This window comes from Anguilla anguilla, chromosome 18, assembly GCF_013347855.1.
Source record: "Anguilla anguilla isolate fAngAng1 chromosome 18, fAngAng1.pri, whole genome shotgun sequence".
In the NCBI taxonomy this organism is placed as follows: domain Eukaryota; kingdom Metazoa; phylum Chordata; class Actinopteri; order Anguilliformes; family Anguillidae; genus Anguilla; species Anguilla anguilla.
The window spans coordinates 26,292,741-26,316,038 of NC_049218.1; the positions used below are offsets into that span (position 1 = coordinate 26,292,741).

Genomic DNA, 23,298 nt, shown 5'->3' on the forward strand with positions numbered 1-23,298 from the left:
ACTTAAAGCTCAACAGGACCAAATATTTTTTTTTACCAGGTTCTCATCTACAGTTGCTGAAAAGATAAATACAAAATAGCATCTACTCCATTTGTTAACTAGCACGTACATGTGCTTTATTGTATACAACAAAAAATAAGAGCTTTGTAACAAATATTCAGTTATAAGATAAAAAAATAAGTCCCATACAGAATATATTTCAGAATATAAAATGCATTTCATTTATCAAACATGGTTCCAGCACTACATGATTCCATTTACCACAGTTAAGTTTACCTAAATTTTAAATTTTTGGTACTTCAAATTTCCAGTGCCTCCATTCAGCACTGTATGACTACCAAAGTTTACCAGTCCCCCTTTGCCAAACAGAATTTTAAAATAGCTGTTCTGGGGTTGGCCCTCACCATGTTATTTTAAACACATGGGTAGGGTCGTGGTATCTATGACACCAGTAAAAGGTAACCTTGGTTCTGGACTGCCGCCAACATGAAGAATAACTGTTAGGCTTTATGAATGACGTGACCATGTGCTCAGTAGTTCATCCAACCTGGTAATTGATGGAAATTGCAATCTTGCTGAGAAGGAATAAAAAAAGACAGAACCATCTGTGGCACTCCATGACCTGGGCTGCCTAATTTATCTCCGTCTCATACCATTGCATGCATAACCCAATATAAAACGGCACCCTTGGCTAAAATATTTCAGTAAAAAAATAGATTGACATTTCTCCATCTCTCCTCCCTTTAGCACAGTGGTAACCAGCCCTATTCCTGGAGATCAACCATCCTGTAGGGTTTCATTTCAACCCTAATTTAGCACAACTCATTCAGCTCAACAAGACCTCTGGCTGCTGAAAGCGGTGCGCTTAGTTAGGGTTGGAATGAAAACCTACAGGATGGTAGATCTCCAGGAACACAGCTGGTTACTTTAGAACAACATTGGCACGCCCATGGTGGAAATCAATCACCACAGCTCTGAAGCTTCAACATGCGATATGTCCATAGACAAAATGGCCGTCACAAGTCAAATGTAGAACTGGTGGGCAGCAAGGCTGTCCATGAAAGGCTGGACCAGGTTGTCGGTGGAGAAGTAGAAGATGAGGCCGAATGTGATAGAGATGGGTAGGGCAGGAAGCGCCTTCTTGAAAATGCCCAGCAAAAGGAGGGTGAGGCACAGACCCTAAAGGGAAAAGGCTGCTATTAATTCACTTTCCAGCAACGCAGTGTTCACCAATTTCACACATTTATTACCAAATAATGACTTATTTTTTTCTTCGTGATCAATGTGTCCAGTTCTGTTTTTACTTGTGATTTAAAAAAACTGTTCCTACCCTGCAAAGGGGTCAAATGTTAATTTGCGTGAAAACGAGGAGGAGCGCTTGTTTTCAGCTCTTCCTGTGGCCAGCTGAAATTGACGTGTTGAGGCATGCCGGTAGGTTACTCACAATGAGAATGGCCACGAAGCAGGCCAGAGTGGTGTTCCAGTCCCCCCCTGCAGCTGCAGCCTTCCCAATCAGCACACTGTAGAATATGAAGTCCCCCAGGCCGAGCTTCACGCCCCCATCGCCTGCACCAAACACGACACCCCTTACAAATATGCCTTTCCCACGGCTTCAGTGATGACCGTTCCCATATGGCAAAGTGAAAAGTCATGAAACTTGGGACATTTTGTTCAGGGTCGTAGAATTTTTCAAGGTGCAAGAAAATGATGCCCATTTACCACCTGGTGGCTAATGGTCTATGCGCTGAGGTCACGGTCTAAGTTCAAAGATGGCCAATTGACAGCCCATCACAATTTAATAAAGGACTGCACCAATTCTTAATTGACCAGCATGGAACTGCACATACTTATAACAGACAGTGCAACAATTATTGCATTATATTCATTTCTACAGATGCTCTTATCCAGAGGACCTTACAATATAGCAGAAACATGAGGGCATTGATTAATATGAGCAATAGTGGCAATCCAGCGAGTGAAGATGCAACATCACTAGAGCTGTAGTGCAAGTTAACTATTTTAACCAACAAGAAAAACACATTCTAAATACTACATCTGCAACAAACCCTTAGAAGAGAAACCATAAAAATAACCTAAAATACTATAACCTGAATGGTTGGAATGGGAGAAGATTGGGGATTCAAAATGTAGTCTGAAGAGGTCTGGTGAGGAGCAAAGAGAATGTGCACTCTTCTTTCTTTAGGGTGTTTATCCTCCGCTGATCTGCACCTATTGGGCTGTTAGGTAAGGTCTTCTCATGAAATGCAAGTCTAATTGCCATGAAAGGACTTGACTAAATTTACAATGAAAGATACAATGTCTAAATGCTATAATTTGTGGCCTCTTGTTACTTGGATATGGCTAAACTGCAGTGGAAATTTGATTGTGGTGCTTGGAGCCTGGCTTGCAAGTAGGCAAGTCCCGTAGCTGCAATGTAGTCTGCAAATCTGGGAGAGCAGGGAGCCCTTCTACAGGCTGCAAACCAAGGTTTGGTGGACACAGTAAGGTCTCAGATTACATCTCAGACCTTCACAAAGGGAGCTAATCCTTTTCTAACTTGGCATCTGTTGCAGACATTCACATGATCACTCATGCCTCTGAGCCTTGTTAACAAAAGCAAGCCAATGACTTGTGTTTTTCCCTAGACAGTATCTCATTTCACCCCAGTTGCACTTAAGAGGTTGTTTGGTTCAACCGGGTTCAATGAGAGAGGGTTTCTACTGCTTGGGTCAGGAGGCATTTTTCCTCTTGTGTGTTCAGTAATAAGAGTGGAAGATCACCCGAGTCTCATAATGGTGAAAAGAAGGCCAGTGCCCAGCTTCACTCACTCTCTTCCTCCTCCTCCTCCTCAGTGTACATCCTCCTCACTGTGGGCTCCTGGCTCCTCTCAGTATCCCCATGATTGCCCTCCTGTGGGTCTTCATCTGAGACACAAAAATAACATAGGGCTGGCACGGACTCAACTCTGAGGCCTTTTTTCAGTGGGACTGGCCTGCAGATATAGCCACATTCATAAACAACCTCTGGGTACTGTCACATGAGCTGGGGGGGCTAAGTCACCATTTAAAGGTGTGTAAGGGCAAAACAAGCTGAAATCAACAAAAACGTTAAGTCAAGAAGTAACATTTACTTTAGTTTGGCACTGAATGTGGGTTCCACACCACTCTACATTGCGGCTGACCAGAGTGAGCTGTGACTGACCTGTATCTTGATCAATAGCCCCAGCTGCAGGAGTGGATCCCTGGGCCATCCCCACCAGCCAGACCATTGTAGCTGAACAGAGGGGAGGAAAAGGCGGGGAATGGGACCTTGGTTCTCTCAGACATCAGCTTTAGCACAACAGTTTCATTCTGCTCTGCCTTTGCAATGTATTCATTTGCATCAATCTCAGCTCCCAAGACTCTCTTAACACAGAACAGCCACACCTGACCCATCCTTAATTTTCTAAATTCAAAATTATACACACTCAGGCAGCGAATCAGAAACACCTCAGAGCTTATAATAATAATATACTCTTCTTCATGCAAACAACCCAGAGTATTTTCCAAGGAGTTCATAATGAAGAAACAAAATTCTGAAACAGCCAAAAAATCCAAGCTAAAGCCACAGGAGTATACTGAAGCTTTAAGTGTAAAACTGCTAAATGTAGCTGCATCTCTGATATGGCTTGGGGCATTGCTAAAGCAGTAGTCCCCAACCCTGTTCCTGGAGATGTACAGTATTATCCTGTTGGTTTTCACTCCAATCCCAATTTGGCACACCTGATTTTACTAATTAGCAGCTCAATGAGATCTCCAGCTGTTGAATGTGGTGTGCATTGTTAGGGTTGGAGTGATAACCCACTGGACAGGAACTGGGTTGGGAACTAATGTGCTAAAAAAAAAGCAGCCTAAGAACTCCAGACAAGTGGATTCATCCCCTCAGGTCATACTCACAGGAGTATATGAGAGCGGGGAAGATGGGCTCGTTGCGCTCCTGCGCCAGCTCTACCAGTATCCTCAGCGGGCCTTTAGGACACAGTACTGCGATCAAATCTGAAATAAAACGATGCCTATTTACTTAAAAAAAAACAAAAAAAAAAACAACCCATCTCTAAAACTGCACGTGATGATACAATTGATGCAAGCCAGAAACAAAATACATGTTAAAACTGTATGGAGTTGACGGCAGATTCAAACTAACGTGAAATTTCATGGAGCTACAACGACTCTATTGAGCCAATCACAGGGGTTAATCTCTCCACACTGGAACGTCCAGATCGGTTTGCATGACCGCACTCTGCATTTTAGGCCACTTCTGCTCCGGGTACACTTCGCTCTCCCTCCCACCGCCCCAAACGGCAGGGATTGGGCTTAGATTTCAGTTAGTTTAATGTGGGGCAGGCTGCCAGAGAGCAGCTGGCGAGAAGGCTTCGTAAGAGCACAAGAGGTCTTTTACCGTAAACAGAGATAGCCGCCAAGATGAACCAGCCCGACCACTCGGGCAGGTACTTGACGAAGATGAGGGCCATGAGGGCGCTGATGATGATTAGGTAGGCCTGCTGGAGCTGTAGTGGGCCCTTCCAGTGGATGCAGACCATGCCCACCACTCCGAAGTTCCACATGATCATCACCAATGTGGGATAATCCATTGCCACATTATAGGCCTTGAACACTTCCCTGCAGATTACGGGATGGGTGTCAAGAAATTAGGAGATTGGCTTGCCTGGAGTACAGTGGTTAATCGTACGTTATTTGCCTTATCTACGAAGTAAATAAATAGTTTTGGGGAACTATTGAATTGTCAGCGAAAGCATTTGGTAGATCAGAACTCATACAGCTTTAGCTATACAAATCAATATAAACAATGGGACCCTTCATATTAGTAGTTTACACTGACCAGAATTATTATTCCAGCACCTGACCCAAATTAGGCCATTCAGTCCTGAAATTAAATTCATACTGTACAAAAGAAAAAAAGGCTTTACCCAACCGCAAACCCAATATCGCGCACACAGTTGGAATTACTCACTGTACAAAACTCACCCCAGATACATGTAGCTAAACCAGAAAAGCATCATCAGAGATGAGAGAATCAGCCACCCATGAATGAACTGCAATTAAATGAAAAAAGCAACAAAATTCAGCCTAATATGAATGTGATGCTATTCTTCAAGTTTTCTTATCTGTCACTTATGGTACAACCATGCTTTATTTGACATACAGTCAACCACTGGTACTGAGTTTGGGAAGATGGACTTTTTTCGCACTCTGGTACATGACTGCAGTATGAGCAGAAGAGGGTCAAAACTTTAGTTTCTTTCGAATTAAGAAAGGACTGGGCGCTCTCACCTTGTAACAACGGTACTTGTAGAGCAGCACGAGGATTATGGTCATCACAACAATGACGCTGATCAGAGTAATGGTGTTTAGAACAGAATTGAGCAACCGCTTGCCCACCGATGTCGTGTCCTCTGTGAAGGGCGTGTAAATCCTATTATCAGAAAACTGATGTCACTGCAGGTTTGAAAGCCACTCTATTAAGATGGATTATTGGATATTGTGTGCCCGACAGTAAAACTAACAGGTAACATTAACAGGTAACATTACCCGTTTATTTTACTGGGGGTGGGGGGTGTACATACAGCTGTTCCCCATTTTTCTCGGAGTAGAAGCTGACCGACTTGATTGTTGCCACAACGACAACCATGCAGAACGAGACTGGCAGGAAGAGCATGATGACACGTTTGGCACCGTGCTTAAGCATGTCCTCCTCCTCCCTCTCTGTAGACTGCTCCTCCACTGTGCCACGTTCTGGCCTTTCAGGTGGACTCTGGTCAACAACCATGTGTGATTCAGTGGGGGGGAAAACTAAATGACAAGCACACTGCACCTCCTTTAAACAGGATAAAATATTGGATGGAACATAATTTGCAACTATCGTCAGATCCTATAAGCAGGCTAACTTAAACAAAGCCTACCCCTTTGACATCTGTGTCCACTGGTCGAGGACGTTGAGAGTCATTGCTGTGAGATGGGGAGGATGGACCTTGTGGTGATACCAAGGCCGTCTGCTCATTGGACAACTCTCCTTCGCTATCCGAGGAACTCATGAATGGAAGTTCACATATATTTACAGCCTCAGACTTAACATGGATAGAGACGACAGACAAGAAGGATGAGAGAGTAAATCATTTCAAGATATTAGTAAAATTGGCACTCTACTGTACATTCAATTTAGTACACTAAACATATACTGAAAATACAATAATAATCTTCATAATTGCAAGTACAATTGCAATTTGCAAGCAAAATAACCACATTACAAGATGTGGAACAGATACTGAACGCTAATGCCCTGTGCAAGCTGCCAACCCAGTCGTCAGATCCAACAACCCTAGTCAATTAATTAGCTAACGAGCCTTGTTAAAATTCTAACTAGCTAGTAGGGATGATGATTTTCAATTTTTAACGCATCTTGGTCGGGCGACATCACTTGTTGTATGGAAAACGCATGCACCCATAACAAAGCACATCACTACCCAAGTGTTTTATCTTAGTAAAGTCTTAATGCTTAGCCTATCTTGGCAATAAACACAGTCAGTGTCAGATATGGTAAGAATTTTATTCTCAACTCACAAATGTTGCGCACCCACAATACCGAAACACAAAGGCTTGGCTACATACTCAAAGCTGATTGGTTGAGACTTGTTCCCTGCTATGAAGTACCGCCTATAAAAGTTCAATCAACAACAGGGCGAGTCTGATGAATGACTGAAGTGGATAGTCAAGTTATAGCTTGCCTACGCTGTAGTCACTCTTTCGCTTATGCAATGGCTCATCAACAAAAACCATAACTGTAATCAAATCATGTGTTAAAAAATATATCGACTATTAACTGTATCCCGTTTATATTGCATGTAGAAATGTCCTCCATTTTAACGCATTTCTTTTTTTTATTATTACATACGATGATTTAATAAATGGCGCTGCTCCAACACATAGCTGTACATGCACACCTTTATGAGAAAACAAAAAAGATCGAGTAGGTACGTATTCGACGAGAAATCGATACGTTACACGTACCCATCCCTACTTGCTAACTCGTTATTTCAGTATGTGCAGACACGGAACTGATCGGTTAAAGCAATTATGTTTGCGAAACGTAATAAGGAAAGTTTAACCTACTTGGGTTTGTGAGAGTTTGACATCGACGAAGACCATTCATTATATGGTTCTGTTTCTGCATAACCCAGGGTGGGGCGGCAGAGAAGCTAGGAAGTACATCTTCGCCAAACGATTTGAGAAATATCACGTGACACGCACAACAACAGTGTCACGTGACACCACAGAACGTTGTACTGTCAAATCGGGTCCTGTTTGTTAGAGGGTCTAACAACAAATAACATAGATTTTTGGAGCGTTACATTAAATTCTGTGGATTCAATCCGCATATCAAGATTCCTAAATTTCATGGCGTCCACTTATACAAACATACTTTTTTTTTTACCAGTTACCTTGGTTTTAATTTTCTGACAGCTTTATGAATTACACTGCCTCACTCCTGCAGTTGAGCATAGTAAAATCTATTGGATGCACTTGCAGTTTGCGGCTGTAGCTGGTGCTATACAAATGTAAGGTCAATAAATGATTAATTAAATAAAAACAGAAGTTATCACAAAATCCTGAAACGGGTCAGTCTTTCGGCACCACTGCACTAGTATTTAAACTTTAGTCTCGCATGCATTACCACCACTTCATCCTATTTTCAGTAACAACTTTATGAATAATCTGTCAAAACCTGCGGCCAAAACACAATAATGTATCTTCTTTGGATTAGTACTAAAAAAACCTAACCCCACAGCGGCCCTTTTCGGATAAGAATGGACAGACTTTAAATTGAGCTTTTCAGCACGTAATCATTGTCCCCACGGCACGGGACAAAAATTTGCTTTTCGCATTTAGATGAAGTAACTGATGTGTAATTTGCACAAGGACCCTACACCGGCACCTAACGGACAGCACAGGTCATATCAGTTGACAGCGGTTACTGATGAGTGAATACCGGTGAATACACAATAATTTTGACAGGTAGAATCTTTAAGACAGTCTCTTTAACATTTGGAAATACTTCATATATCTCTAACTGGACTAATCAAAATATAAATAACATCTGAAGATGCGTCCGTGAAAGTAAACATCAAGGATTATTTTTTTCATTATGAAGCCTGATTTCAACCTGACGTCACGTTAACCTTTCCTATTGATCTTCCCTTTGACCATAGTGACAGAATCCGCCAATCCTAGCGTTGCGTGCAAGTAATTCATGCCATTCAGTGTCAGCCACACCCACAACAGTTTCTCAACTAACCATATTCCGTTTAACTGCAGCTATTAGCCAATCAAGTTTACCTTACGTAATTCTATTAAATTCTATAGTCGCGTCTTTTACCTGCCTCAAAAACGTAACCAATCAGATCAATTGCACAGACTGTGAGCCAATAGACGTTATTCTTCATTTCCATGGCACGGGAGCCGAGTTATGCCAAACCACTACCGGCTATCAGTAGCTTTCTATGAGGAAAACTGGTCTGAGCTTTTGTTCTTCTCTTCAGTTAAAATCAGTCTATCGGTTATTTTTCTTTGTTCTACGCGCTATACTTAAAAAAAAATACATTTCCAGCAGTTTCTCTAATTGCCGTTTAACATTTCAAACACACATATCTTTTACTCCTGTTGGCCATTCGCTAGCAAGCTAGCTACCATTTTTTCCTCTTTTCCTCCGTGTTTCTACTTTTTCCTGATAAGGTTTTATCAGACCAAGATAGGCGGCTCGGGCGCTAAGATGTCGAACCGAGTGGTGTGCAGAGAAGCAAGTCATGCCGGCAGCTGGTACTCCGCTTCAGGTAAAACCGGGGTACAGTTTGGGGTTCTTGGGGCCACAGATTGGGATATGTAGCCCAGGGGGTGGAGGGCAGCGATCAGCTGGGGGGTTTTAAACACTGCAAGAGGATTTTCAAGACAGAGAGAGACAGGCCGAGGTTTACCGAATGTATGACTTGCTAACAAGCGTTAGTGTTTTTAATTAGTAAAACTAAGTCGAGCTAGGCACGTGTCAGTATCTATGTTAGTTAACGGTTTTATAGCTACATTACATTAGCGAACAAATCTGAAATGAAACTGCAAACTTTGCATGTTAGTGGCATTTAAATGTGACTTTGGTATTTGTTTGGCTTTGGATTCGGGCCGCTTCCAGTGTTCAACTAACAAAATGACATAGCTAGCGTACATCTAACAAACGAAGTCTGAAACCACATTGCTAGTGTAGACTAAATTAATTCGAAGTTATTTGCATAACCTAGCTTGCAAAAAAATTCTACTTTGAGAGAAAGAAAAACGGTCGTCACGGTAGTTTGCTAACGTTAGCCAATGAAATGTCTGGCTTTTGTAGTTGGCGTTGTCTGTTAATTAAACTAGCTGAGTAAATTGCTGTGGATGCTGGTTTACATGCAAGTAACGTTAGCGGTGAAATATTTAAGATATACGTTAAAGCTATAGGTTAGACAGGATACAGGTTAAAGCTCCAGACAGTGTGGAGTAACGTTGTGGAATGTTTACTAGACCTAGCTAGACAAAGTGATTAGTTTAACGTTACTGTTGAATTGACACACACACACATATATATATGTATATAATAGCTAGATCTTGGCAGTGCTAACGTTAGCTGTGTTAGTAGCTAACTTAGGCTTTTTGAAATCCATATTACGAATTTGTGTATTCAGCAATTCAGCACTTTTGTTTGCAGGCCGGGTGGGTGGTGAGAATGGTCAAACGCCAAAATAAAGGATTCATTTGCAGTTTAGACTGTTTGACTGGGTTTTAATGTTACCCTGAACGTCACCATTCCAAACGTTCAGTGTCACAACGTTACATGCTAGCTAGCTAGTAGCTAGAATAATTAGAGACAAGCTAGGTATAATCGCTTTGAATGGCAACGTTGCCTCACGTTATTTGAGACAGCTCGGTTAACCGATTAATGGTTGTTTGTGATTATTACATGATGCTTGTCAGCTAGATAGGGTAGTTTGCGCTTGTTTAGCTAGCTAGCCAATTGTTCAATTGAAGGTTTAACGTTAGATCTGTATCCGATCGTCCTTAATATTTTTCACCCTAGTAGACAAAGGACCAGGAATGGCAGCTGTTTAGTCTGGTTCCCATTTCATGATTAATGTTAGCTACACACCCTGTTGGGATGCCTAGCTGCTTAACGAGGTATGCAGAATGGCCTCAAACGGCAGTCTAACGTTAATCTACCTGGTTGTGTTGTCTGTGTTCAGATTCGACATTAACGCTTCATCTAATGCATGGGCATGTTTTTTTCTTTTTGTTATTTATTAATTTATTTGGATAATTGTCACTTGCTTTTTGGGGCGATGAAAGGTACATGCACTAGGGTACATTGTAAAAGAAAAGGATCTGTCAGCGAGTCAAACCACTATATGGAAGGTAATTTCATACTTTTGAGCTGAAATTTTGTTCACCATTGTCCGTACTTGAGACCAATTATAGTTGTAAAAGGGCTTAAGACGCAGTGAGAAGCAATATTCACGGCCTTTTTAAAGGCCAAGACGAATTAAGTTAACAATTTAATCGGTCATCGGTCATCGGTCAGGGTCAGCTACATTCTGAACCGCGCACTCCAGTACTGTGAAGAGGTCAAATAATTTGTCTTGGATGGCTTTGTTTAGGTTTAGGCTTTAGTGCACCCAGCAAAAAATGGATATGCAGTGAAGTTAGAGAAACTTCCCAATGGCCTGTCATTAAGCCTGGGCCCTTCCATGTGCCTCCTAAGGAGACTTACTGGGAAGTGAACATCCATACCACAATTTCTTAGATAGCTCTAGCAGCTAGCTGTATTTTTTTAGTATCAATGCCACATTCTTAATTAAATGATAAAAAATGTTTAATTTTGTGCATTGAGAAGTTTGTGTTGCGCAGTTATTTTAAAATACCCTTTTCTACTTATTTTGTTTTCTACAACAATTTCACAGTTTGCAGGTTTAAACAGTATTATTTATCTAATTAGATTTTTCCGCCTTCCCCATGCCGGTTAGCTCAGTGGTTAAACTCTCTTGCTGAGGGAAATGGGGATGGGAGGGGCTTTGGAACGTGGCCTCAGCGTCTGTAGAGTTTTCCGTGGAGCAGTCTGACGGCACTTTTAATTACGGGGATCAACGAACCCGTAGCCTGACTGCGAGTACCCGATCTCTGCGCGCCGTGCGGAATTTTGCAGCCTGCACAAGTGTTTTGGGCAGGTCTGAGCTCAGTGCGTTGATAGACCGTTAATGGGTACCACATGGAGTTTGGGTGGGGCCTTACCGCACGGTGTCACCCCCCCCCCCCCTAATATCGCTGTGCTCTAATATGCTGCTTGAGCTTGGAGAACTAATGACCGGTCTGCCCTTAGACTAGATAAATGGCCAGTGCTGGAAGGGCAGCATTTTTCAGGTCATGCCAGGCGTGGGTTGAATGGTGTCGGGAAGCGCAGCCGCAGCCAAAGCGAATGGCGATCGATCGCCATAGGCGCAGAGAACCAGGTCACTCTCGGGATAGCTCATCTAAATGGATTAAAGAGATCTTTTTGGCGTGTGCGTCCTCTGTCTGCGCGGTGCTGCGTCACCGGTGTCTTCCCCAAAAGGTCATGCAGCCCAGTGCTTTCCAGGATTCGGATTACACTGCATGAGAGAAGCCACACTCCAGCGCAACATCGGCATTAAGAAAAAAAGCAACGGGATTCTGTGCCTTTACAGTCAATCCCAAGCAGGATGAACGGAGTTGACATGATATAGACGGAGTTGTCCAGGTGTTGTGGATTTGATTCACATTACATCACATTAAAGGCATTTAACCAGAGTGACTTACACAGCTTTTTACGTTTGCATTTATACAGCTGGATATATACTGAAGCAATGCAGGTTAAGTACCTTGCTCAAGGGTACGACGGCAGTGTCCTACCTGGGAATCGAATCTGTTACCTTTAGGTTACAAGACCAGCTCCTTACCTATTATACTACACTGCCGCCCGCAGATCAGTCACCTGGCTGTGTTCTGTAGAGTGTCCTCCACCTCTGCCGCTGTGTATATTATAGCCGGGATGTGCTGTGACATGCTGTTGGCGGAGGTGTGAATGTCAGATCCACAGCAGTTGAACACTTAAATCCCCACGTCCTCCTGCCATCTTCAGAGGAAATTAAATTTCTCAAGTTGATTCTAAAGTGTGGAAAAAAACACACACCCACAGGTCTGCAGTGCTAAACTGCTGCTCACTGCCAATTCCACCATAATTGAGAAACAATGGAAAGAATATTTTGTTTAGAGGGACAGTGCACTTTTTCGTGATTTTGATAGAATTTCAGTGGTGGTGTTTTCAGTTGGTACATAGTCGTTCGCTGTGAAGGATCTTATATATATTTTCAGATGTTTCTGACAACCTGCTGGCTTTACAGTGGCTGGTATTGGCCATTAGACTTTTTATGGTCAAAATTTAAAAAAAGGACATACCCTTCAGGTAACTCCAAAGCTTGTCCCTGTTGGAGAGTTGTTTTTTGTACCTTGTGTGCTATTTGGAGGTTCAGGCCTGGTGTTTGCTTTTTCCCTGCTACTCTGTAAAGGGTCTTGGTGACAGTTTTCTGTAAAAAGCACTATAAAAATACATTTTGATTTGATACAGCAATGTTATTTTTCTGTTCATTGTGTGACCACGTCCCCTAACCCTAACCCTAACCCTGCTTGTGAGGAGCAGAAGAATGTTATGCTACACAACCACGTGCTGCAAAATATGACTTTTTAACTTTATTTATCAGATGCGCATTGAATTTAATTTAAAATATAAGTGTTAAAATTAGCAGCTAAATGAAACACTTTTTGTGTGAGGATCGATTCCCAAAAGGAAACATCAGGATCAGAAGCATCAATACTTCAGTATTAGCGTCTGAGTGACGCTAATTGTGCAAATTCACAGGCAGAATTAAAGGGGGACACAGTGTGTCCATTCAGGGATATAAGATAACTAAACATAGCCTTGAATGTTAAATTTAAAAAAAGTACATGAAATTAGGCTAGATCAGATTGGCCATAGGCTAGGCTGCTGCTGTCTTTTTATTTTTTAATTTTGTGATGACAGGCCTGCCTTCCAACTGCATGCATGTCAAACAATCTGAGTCAACTACCCATTTTTGTTGAGAAATATCAACATATCCACATGTTGTTTGTGATCTGTAAGCAGTTGATCCTAATTTATACTTTGTCACACACACAAACAGGGTTTTTCCTGGCTCAGAATAGGGCTTAGGTGGTGACTTTGTGTTGCAGTGACTGATGTTGGTCTGGCTTTACTGCCATTGTCAACTCAATGCATTGTCTCCCTATATTTAGCTACATTTAGAACAAAAAGTTCTGTAAAGTTTTCAAGAGAACACAATAGAACACCACAATGCATTGAGATACTGAAGGATTAACTTTAGGGTACAATATAAACTTTTTAATGAATCCACTCAGTTACCCGTTGAGCTCCTGGCGAGAAATCACGCAAACGCTTGGGAGAGATGAAAATGCGCATGCTTCTTCTTCTTGATTTTTATGGCGGTTGGCAAACAACGTTATGGTGCATTAGCGCCACCAACTGGAGTGTGGATCGGGAAATGTGCATGCGTGGAACGCCAGACCGACGCGGACCCTCAATTGTAGTATGAATGGAACCGCGCGTGCGTCCGTGCGACCGGTAGAAGTTTGCGTGTGGAACACAGAAAGTATGTCCAAGCCATAATCAGGCATGACATGGCTGGAAATATTAATGTCCTCACTTCAAACAAGTTTGCTTACATGAGGCATTATCAGAAAACACCCCCCTCCCCAGATCTTCTAAAATTGACCTGTGCAGCTGGGCCACTAATCTTCATCACCGTAGTGCATTTCCTGAACAAGTGTACGGTATTGACCCAAGGTTTCCCTTCTTGTTTTCCCTTCCCTCAATAAATTCTTTGTCTGCACACCTTCTTTCTTAGCCGTACGGCTGCTGTTAAGCCATTGCGCAAGTACATTCATCTCCTGACTTTTCGATTCCACGTCTTGAGAGCAAATGACTGCACTTCTCCTCGATGCGTTCCATTGCCGTTTACGCGTTCATACAGTTTACGAGCAGCAAATGCAGGCTAGCGCTGATGGAATGTCGGAGGCAATGTAGCGATGTCCATCGGGCGATCGTAGTTCACCGGACTGCCCGTCGGCCTTTAGTCGGTTAACCCTTAACCCTAGTTACCGACCGTTTCTGCAGCTTCAGGAAGTGTGCGCTAACGTTCGGCCTCCCGCTGCGACCGAGAGCATTTGTGTGAGCGGCTAGGGGAAACCGTTGGAGAAAATGGACCGGAAAGGAGAAAATGTTATTTTCAGTTCTGAATGTGTCCTAACCTCCACCCCCCCCCCCCCCCCCCCCCCGTTCTGTCTCCCTCCTTCAGGGTCCCAGCTGAACGCACAGTTGGAAGGCTGGCTGTCTCAAGCTCAATCCCCACAAGGACCGGCAAGAGCCATCATAGCACCGTGAGCACCCATACCGGACACGCTCTAATATTATCCACTGCTTGCTCGTTCAGATCGCCGTCTGTGTCTAAATGGAGCTCTGGCACTAGCCTTCCAGACGAGACTCTGCTTTGGCCTAAACTGTGATCGCGCGGCGCTTGCTGAAATGGCCAGCGCTGGTCACTGTTGTCCTGTTACTGCTCTGCTCTGACGGCTGTTCCCTTTGCAGGCACGCTGGTTACACGTACTGTGGAGCGTGTGCAGCTCACGCCTACAAACAGGTGGACCCTTCCATCACGTGAGTGACCTCGCCGTAATACGTGGTTCCTATTTTAGTTCGTTTCTGATTGAGAAACTGCAGAGTTTAGAACAGCAGCGAAACTCCCGCTGGTTCTGTTCCCGTGGGAGCAGCAGCACTATGGAGATCAGCCCCTCCCTAGCAACTAAAGATCAGTCTCGCAGTACGTCAGTGTTCTCTCTTACTGAGGTTAGCCCCAAATAGCCTGTTGATTATATACTCTGTCGGCACCTGCAAAATGTTCCTGTGATACTGGGGAGTTTTAGCGAGGTCTATGGCAGTCTCAATTAGCATATTAATTTAGTCTGTGAGTGTGAGTGCATAGGGTACCTCCATTAGCATGTCAGAGTTACAATAGATGTTAAACACAGAATTCTTTGTCTCTTGACTGTGAGAGATTGAGGTATTATTTCGAGCGTACTGGGATGAATTTTACACCCTGGATAATTAGTGTGATTTAGACTTTAGACTTTATTGTCCACACCAGGTTTAAAATTTGTTTTTTGGCTTCGCATTACAACATACATAACATTAAAAACATAAGCAAACACCACGCACAGCTGAATCTCATTCAACAGTCAGACCTTCAGATAACAACATGAAGTTACATTGGATTGCCTCATAGGTCCTGGATTATAGCACATCTCTTGTACTAAGTAATGAATATAAAATACAGTATACAAATTCAGTCGTATTATTATATGATACTTGTAATTAGCTGGATTCAGTATGCGGATTGCATTTGGTATGAAGGTTATTTAAATAAATAAATAAACAAATAAAACATTCTTGGTTGCAGCAATTCAAAGTAGCATTGTAAAAGATGAGAAATGTGCTTTACCCAAAATGTCCTTGTACCTGAAAGTGCAGTGCTTGCTGCCATGGCGACCTGCAGAACAGCCTTTGCTCGGTCCCTCTGGGTTCCGGTGCTGGGATGCGCCGGTGTGTTAGGATGCGGTTAGACTTTCAGCCAAGGGCCCCCCGCCGAAACGGTTATCTCCAGCCAATCGGAGAGCTCGCGGCGCTCCGGCGAGTGTGACCCCGCGCTCTCGCCCCGCAGGCGGAGGGTGTTCATCCTCGGGCCCTCCCACCACATCCCGCTGTCCCGCTGCGCCCTCTCCCCCGCCGAGGTCTACAGGACGCCGCTGTACGACCTGAGGATCGACCAGAAGGGTGAGGCTCCGCGTGCCCCCGCTGCTGTGATGTCACAGTCAGCAGGCTGGACTCCACAAACCGGGATGCTAGATGCCTTACGTCCTGGGACAGGCGGGAGGGGGACAGAGAAGACAGGCCTTGTTTTGTCGGTGGTTTTGTTTTCGCCTTTTAGCGAGGGGAAGGTTGCCTATGGAGCACTTGGCACGCCCCATTGCTTTGCGGTTTGTCTGACTGTCTGTAAGCCCAGTGCTTCCTGTAGAATAGGACTGCCCAACCCTGTTCTTGGAGATCTGCCATCCTACAGGTTTTCACTCCAATCCTAATTTGACACAACGGATTCTACTAATTAACAGATCAATGTTGAATGAGTTGTGCTTTTTTGGGATGCAATGAAAGATTACAGGACCTCTCCAGGAACGGGGTTGGGCAGCTCTGCTGTAGAGCACCACAGTGTTCTTTAGCAGGTTTATACGCAAGGGAGGATGCAAGATACTCAGTGTTTCAGAGGTGCTGGACAGGCGCTTAATCTGGGCCTTCCTTTGTAAAAGCCAACTGAAATTTAGTGGTTTAGTGGCCATATACAGCTTTGAAGTGTGTGTGTTCTGTTACAACTGCTTTCACAGTACATTCAGAGTGATGATGCATTCCAACATGCCGCCAGAACCAGTGCTGTGTCAATGGCTATTGGTCAGGGGAGCAGTCACATGATCTGGGTCCCCCACCCGTCTTTCGCAGTTTATGCTGACCTCTGGAAAACGGGGATGTTCGAGCGGATGACCCTGCAGACGGACGAGGACGAGCACAGCATCGAGATGCACCTGCCTTACACTGCGAAAGCCATGGAGAGGTAGGGCCGAGCCACCGCCGATCGAAACCGCGACCGGCGTCTCCTGCTGCCCCTCAGCTCAGGGCAGGGGTGAGGGGTGGCAAACTGGCAATTGAAGCTGCTCCCTCCCCTATGCCCTGCCCCCATTGGTTGTGATTTCAAAGACCAGCACATACTGTGGTTCTCCAGACCAGGGATACAGGCCCCTGTTATATACCTTCTTATGTTTCTACCTGTGGACCACCAAACTAGTTAGCAAGCGTAAGGAAAGCTCTGATGTTATTTTCAAGGTACTGTTGACCTTGGTTATGGTTGTAGCATTAGCATGGAGTAGAGTCCGTTGGGCATTAGCATGGAGTAGAGTCGATTGGAGCTTCAGCATGGAGTTGTCGAAGGTCCGTTGGGTAACATCAGTAGGCGAGTACTAACTTCTGGAGCCCTCAGTCAACCAAAGTTATTCTCAGAATTTAAAAGGAACTTCGTATCACTCTACACATGTCCAGTTCTTTGTCCTGAATGTACTTACTAAAGTGCTTGCCTAAAAATGTGCTGCTGAATTAACTTGACAGATTTATGGAAGGTGTTTTTTTCTTCTAATTTAAACCCCAGACAAAGTGTTTGTTTGGCCTTGACAGACACGGGCCAGTTTTGAATGGCTGTTGAATGTCAGATTATTAAGTGCTCTGAAGGTCAAACCACGTGCTTTCCCCTCCTATAAAACCGTACGCGGTGCCTTCTGAGTAACTTCATGCTCCACCGTGTTACAAGGCCTTAACTGGATAACTGAAATGAAATTAAAGAGAATGAACAAGAATCCGATCCCCTGGGTGGCTCGTGGCTATGGATTGCCTTTAGTAACTGTTGTCAAGGGCCTCTCATAGGGCCTTGGCTCAGGTGTTCAAACAGCTGGTTACAGTGCAGCTTGGCTGAGTTTCAGGGGGCCTGGCTGGAGGGGAGATGGGGTCACTGCGGCCAGACTGTGCTGGATCCAATGATTATTAAGATGGGGGGGGGGGAATAAAATATTTTCTTTCTTCAATGCACACCTCAATTCCCTTCCCACAATGCATGCCTGGGAGCGATGGAGACTGGCTCGGCTGGCCGCAGGGCAGCGTCCTCCGCGGCTCTCTCTCGCGCGGCTCTCCCGCCGGCACGCCTGTGCCAGCGCGTTAGCGGCTCTCGGTTAGCGCTCCCCTGCCCCCTGCGCAGTCCTCAGCGCGCCCGTGAGAGAGCTCGAGTGGGGAAGCCGGGCCTCTTTGGCAGGCCTGCCTGGCCGAGGTCTGTGCCGACGGGGCCTTTGAAGTCGGATTTTTTCCGTCCCGCCGAATTGGAAACTCCCCGTTTCCCACTCCTACTGAAAGAGTGGCTGAAGGGCGGTTTTCGGGCCTCCCGGATACGCTGCTGCGCTGCAGTACAGCGCGTGTCCACGAGGCCGCGTGTCTTCTCAGGAACCTGGACCGAGTTCCCGAGGTTCTCCTAAACGCAGCTTTCTTTTCCCTCTTCTTTTTCGGTTTCGTGCTCTCGCTTTGACTGCTCCGCCGGGCAGCCGTGGAATCCCCGCCGGCACCGATTGGCCCGTAGCCACTGCAGTTGAAGTGGCAGCTCAGACACCCCCCCCCTGCAGAGGCGAGCTGCTGAAACGCCGCCCCTTTCCTCTACGGCGCGAAACTGCCAGTCAGTTTTCAGACACTGATGATGTATAACCACAGAGAGAGTTTCTGCTGTAGGAGCCTGGCGATTACTGGTTTACTGGAGGTATTGAAGGTCCTCTCCGTATGTCCTGTTTTCCCCACTCCCTGACCGGTTTTGTTATTTTATTTGTTTTCTGTTTTTCCGTCCGACCAATCATTTTGCTGCCCGGTCTGTGCCTCCCGCCGTCAGGACAGGAGTGGAGCCACATTCAGCAAGCTGACCCCTCTGGGCCCCTGAGCTTACCGCTATTCTCCATTTCCCCCCACCCCCACCCCGGTCTCCATCTGCAGCCATAAAGACAACTTTTCCATCGTCCCAGTGCTGGTGGGAGCCCTGAGCGAGTCCAAAGAGCAAGAGTACGGGAAGCTGCTCAGCAAATACCTGGCCGACCCCTCAAACCTCTTTGTGATATCGTCAGACTTCTGCCATTGGGGTGAGTGAGACAGGATCCACCGATTAGTGCCTTACTGTGACTGTTAGGACATAGAGCCAGCCAGCGACTCTGTGAACATGGTGTTTAATCTCTCCAGTACCTCTCATGGTAAACTAAACGAAAGGCGCTATTGTAGGAGGAAGGTGCATTTCTTTGCTTTGGATGTTGGCAGTGAAAGTCTGATCTGCTCGGTGCTGTGACCGGGTCAGCCCTGCCTCACTCCGATATGGCAGAGAGCGCTGTGAAGTTCGGTCAGAGTCTTTCTCTGCATGTGCCTTACACGGGCCTGTGAAAAGAATAATGAGCTTGGTGAATAAAATGATCCAACCCAGACCACTAAAGCCGTTACCCAAACATGAGTTAGTATTGCTGGCAGCACATCACACAGGGCGCTGTCTTTGATTTGATATTTGTTTTTTTTTTTTCCCCCTCGTGAAGGGCATCGATTCCGTTACACTTACTACGACGAGGCCCAGGGGGAGATCTACAGATCGATCGAGAACCTTGATAAGATGGTAAGCTTTGGTTAAGCGCTTGTACACGCAGTGTGCAGATGTTTAGGACGTGAGAGATATCATACTGATTTTGGAGTGCATTTCTCAGTTTAAAATTACATGGGGTGTAACTGGGGTAGGCTAGGCCTTACTACATTGGTCGTGCTAGCCCGTGGAATGCTGCATCTTTGGAACACAGGACATTTCAAATTCTAAATGTTTGTTGTTTATAACTTTATTATGAATTGAAGTGGGATGAAGCTACAAATAATGTTTTGGCGTTCTGATCAAACTCATTTTTTGCCACACAGGCTAATAATTGAAAACCCCAGGAGAGATTTCTGTTTTAGTTACTCATGTTGCTCAAACTACAGTGACGCAGGCAAAAATTAATTTTTGGGCCCGTCTGTGAAAAAGTGGGTAGGCCGACTAGGTTTTTTTTCGAAATACATTTTCCACATGTGCTTTGCCCGCTCCAGGGCTACTTAGAGCTCCTTGGAGTATATATTTTTTTCCGCATTTTGGCTCTTCTCATTTGCATAAGAAACACAGAATCCTGTGTTTACACTACCTCTGTACCAGTGTAGGGGAAATACCTCTAATTATTGTAGAATTGTGAGGATAGAGAATTGAAACATATTCGTCTCATTAGTCCTCATACTTGTGCACCAATGTATACAGGGGATATAAATATAAATGTATGTAGTTTGACAAGGGGTTACCAGCTATACTGGTAATATACACGTATACTCCCACAAGAACGCCAACTAGTAAAGAGAACATACCTACATGAAACCTTATGCTATGACCAAATGGTGCAAAAGTATAATCATTCTCATAATTAATCAGTCTCATAAAATCAGTAGTCAAATCCTGATTATGAATTTCAGTATTAAATATTAACATGCCCAATAACTTGTAACATGCTTAAGTTCTTCGAGGTGGTTGCCTCAAACATTCATTTTATTATGTGAATTACTGTTGAATTTCTCTCTCTATCATCTACATTGTCTACATCTACATATTTTAATCCAATTATGCCACCAAAATGCCCCGTTTTGCCCAATTTGAACAGGACTAGTTTTACTCCAGGACATCCTGCGGTGTCATTTTTTTTATTGTTCGTAATTGGAGCGGAGCATTCGGGGTCAAAGAATTCCTGCTTTTTTAAAGTCTCGAGTCGGTTTTTTGACAGCCGCTTTTAAGTTCAGTCATAGCCTGCAGTGTGTTCAGCGGCCTTTGTTCCCGTTACCGCGGTTACTGGCGGTTCCTGAGCGGTCATCGCTCGGCTTCCCGCTCGCCGGTCATGTCCTTTAAGCCCCCCCCCCACATTGATGAATGTAACATTCGACTGGATTTGATTGATTGGGACTTTGAGCCCCGTGAAAAGGGTAGTTTTTTTGTCAGTGAGTCTTCAGCCTGACATCCATCTTGTTCTCTATATTGATTCTCAATATACTGCAAACTCAAATTTGGAACTTGCATAAACTTACTCAAATATGGTAACTGCATAAACCTCCAATTTTATCCTTTTTTGCCGGAGTTTGGCAAGTTAATGCAAAAGCTATCTCCCACAGAGGCCTGTGCTTATCTATACAAAGCCAGCCCACGGTAACTTATTTTTCTGTCTGTAATTTTCCTAATTTAATCGTCTACCCCCTTACTCCTGAGTCTCAGACATGTGCCCGAATGAGTCATCCTTGGTGTTCTTAATTGCATTGCTGGGGGAGGTTTAAGGACCAGCTCTCAGTCTTGTGTTTCTTCCTTACAGGGCATGGGAATTATAGAACAGCTGGACCCTATGTCCTTCAGCAACTACCTGAAGAAATATCACAACACTATCTGTGGACGTCACCCCATCGGAGTGCTGCTAAACGTGAGTTTCGCTCGCAGGCCATATGCTGGCTTTGCTGCCGTCTTCCAGTAGGAGTTGGGTAGTTTTGTGCAGGATCTGTTTTCCAAAGCGCCGGTAGGAGTTGGGTAGTTTTGTGCAAGGCCTGTTTTCCAAAGGGCCAGTAGGAGTTGGGTAGTTTTGTGCAAGGCCTGTTTTCCAAAGCGCCGGTAGGAGTTGGGTAGTTTTGTGCAAGGCCTGTTTTCCAAAGGGCCAGTAGGAGTTGGGTAGTTTTGTGCCAGGCCTGTTTTCCAAAGGGCCAGTAGGAGTTGGGTAGTTTTGTGCAAGGCCTGTTTTCCAAAGGGCCAGTAGGAGTTGGGTAGTTTTGTGCCAGGCCTGTTTTCCAAAGGGCCAGTAGGAGTTGGGTAGTTTTGTATAAGGCCTGTTTTCCAAAGCGCCAGTAGGAGTTGGGTAGTTTTGTGCAGGATCTGTTTTCCAAAGCGCCAGTAGGAGTTGGGTAGTTTTGTGCCAGGCCTTTGTGCATAGCAGGCTGCAGTGTAGGACAATGGGTAAGGAACTGGGCTTCTAACCTAATTGTTGCTGGTTTGACTCCCTGGTAGGATTTTGCGGTTGTACCTTTGAGCAGTTGGTGAATTGCTTCAGTAAGTATCCAGCAGTATAAATGGATGCTTTGTAAAAAATGCTGCTCAGGTCTTTCTGCTGAAATGGCAGCAATGCAAGACTTGTCTCTTAGGTTTGTGTTGTGCTAATGAAGTGATCAGAAATATGTCTACAGAGAAAAGCTTCTGTGTCTTTTTATTTTTAAAGTTTGTAATGATTTAGTGAAACGACCTGACCAGTACTGGTCAGATTTTATCATTAGAGGGTAGGGATTTGAAGGCTGTGGTTTCCAGTGCTCTGTAAAGAAGGCACTGAAGCCATATAATAAAAAAAGAAAATCCATTTTTAGTTGCGTTCCCCTCTGTTCTCCCTCCTGTGTTATTAATCTGTTTTAGCACCTTGAACAATCTTAAGGTCACGGGCATATTTCCAGATAATGAGAGAGCCAGCATCTTGGTACAGGGAATAAGATTCTTTTTATAGGGACGATCGATGGTTTTTCTTTAGTGGCGTGTATCAGGTTGACATTAAATCCTACCACCATCTGTCAGACTGAAAAATTGAGAATATCTTGGATGTAACTAGGGACTGCAGTTATCAATCATTTTGTTAATTACTTTCTCGAATAATCAAAAAAAAAAAAAAAACCCAGCAGATGTCATTGGGACCGTGGTGTGATGTCGCCTGTGTGTGTGTGTGCTGAACACTGTGTGCTTCTTCTTGTAGGCCGTAGCCGAGCTGAAGAAGACGGGGCTGGACATGAACTTCTCCTTCCTGAACTACGCCCAGTCCAGCCAGTGCCGGAACTGGCAGGATAGCTCTGTGAGCTATGCAGCTGGGGCCCTGACCGTCCACTGAGACCTCCCCCCCCCCCCCTCCCCTCCCCCCTGACGCCCCCCCCCTTCTGCCACCTCCACCACCATCTCAGGAAACCACCGCAGCTCCAGCCACCGCCCCTGCCCCCCCGCCCCCTTCCGTCTCGCACCCCCCCACCCCATCGCTAGGGGCTACCGTGAAGGTCCGAGGCGCTTGGGTATCGGCTGTTCGCAGATGTCTAGCGCGTTTGAGAAAACGGAGCTCCTCCCTGGTTTGACCGGATCCTGATGGCCGAGGCGTGCCGACGAACGCGGTCGTAGTTCGCGGTTCCGCGGGGGACAAGCGGGTGTGTGTTTGGGGTTTTATTTTTCGTGCTGGGAACCAGGTGGAGAGGGGTCGGTGTCCCGGGGTCACACAGGGACGGCATGGCTCTCGTTTTTCCCCGGCAACAAGTGCAAAAAGAAAAAAAAGTAAAATCAGAGAAAAAAAAAAAAAAAAAAACCTGTTCTATCTTCACATTGACCGCTCTACTCGGGCCTGGGTACATGTAACTGCTTCAGTGACAAAAAAAATGTATGAA

General features: G+C 44.8%; 2 protein-coding genes across 3 annotated transcripts; one reads left to right on the forward strand and one right to left on the reverse strand.

Annotated features, from left to right (window-relative positions):
- Positions 1 to 9: 9 nt before the first annotated feature.
- On the reverse strand, positions 10 to 7,293 carry LOC118218390 (presenilin-2-like). 2 transcript variants are annotated; one of them, XM_035401011.1, is made up of 11 exons: positions 7,167 to 7,293; positions 5,960 to 6,124; positions 5,624 to 5,811; positions 5,331 to 5,472; positions 5,025 to 5,092; positions 4,438 to 4,658; positions 3,936 to 4,034; positions 3,202 to 3,273; positions 2,829 to 2,924; positions 1,445 to 1,566; positions 10 to 1,179 (listed from the first exon to the last, which is right to left on the reverse strand). In XM_035401011.1, exons 1-11 carry the CDS (start codon positions 7,200 to 7,202, stop codon positions 1,024 to 1,026), a joined length of 1,365 nt encoding a protein of 454 aa, XP_035256902.1. In that variant the 5' UTR covers positions 7,203 to 7,293; the 3' UTR covers positions 10 to 1,023. The 2 variants fall into 2 exon arrangements, with proteins under 2 accessions (XP_035256902.1, XP_035256903.1); XM_035401012.1 differs by lacking the exons at positions 5,960 to 6,124; positions 7,167 to 7,293 and having other exon boundaries at positions 5,589 to 5,762.
- A 1,205-nt stretch (positions 7,294 to 8,498) lies between these two features.
- Positions 8,499 to 22,784, forward strand: memo1 (mediator of cell motility 1). Its single transcript, XM_035401033.1, has 9 exons — positions 8,499 to 8,884; positions 14,492 to 14,573; positions 14,782 to 14,850; positions 15,911 to 16,023; positions 16,741 to 16,852; positions 18,814 to 18,956; positions 19,395 to 19,471; positions 21,222 to 21,326; positions 22,629 to 22,784. Exons 1-9 carry the CDS (start codon positions 8,824 to 8,826, stop codon positions 22,758 to 22,760), a joined length of 894 nt encoding a protein of 297 aa, XP_035256924.1. The 5' UTR covers positions 8,499 to 8,823; the 3' UTR covers positions 22,761 to 22,784.
- Positions 22,785 to 23,298: the final 514 nt, after the last annotated feature.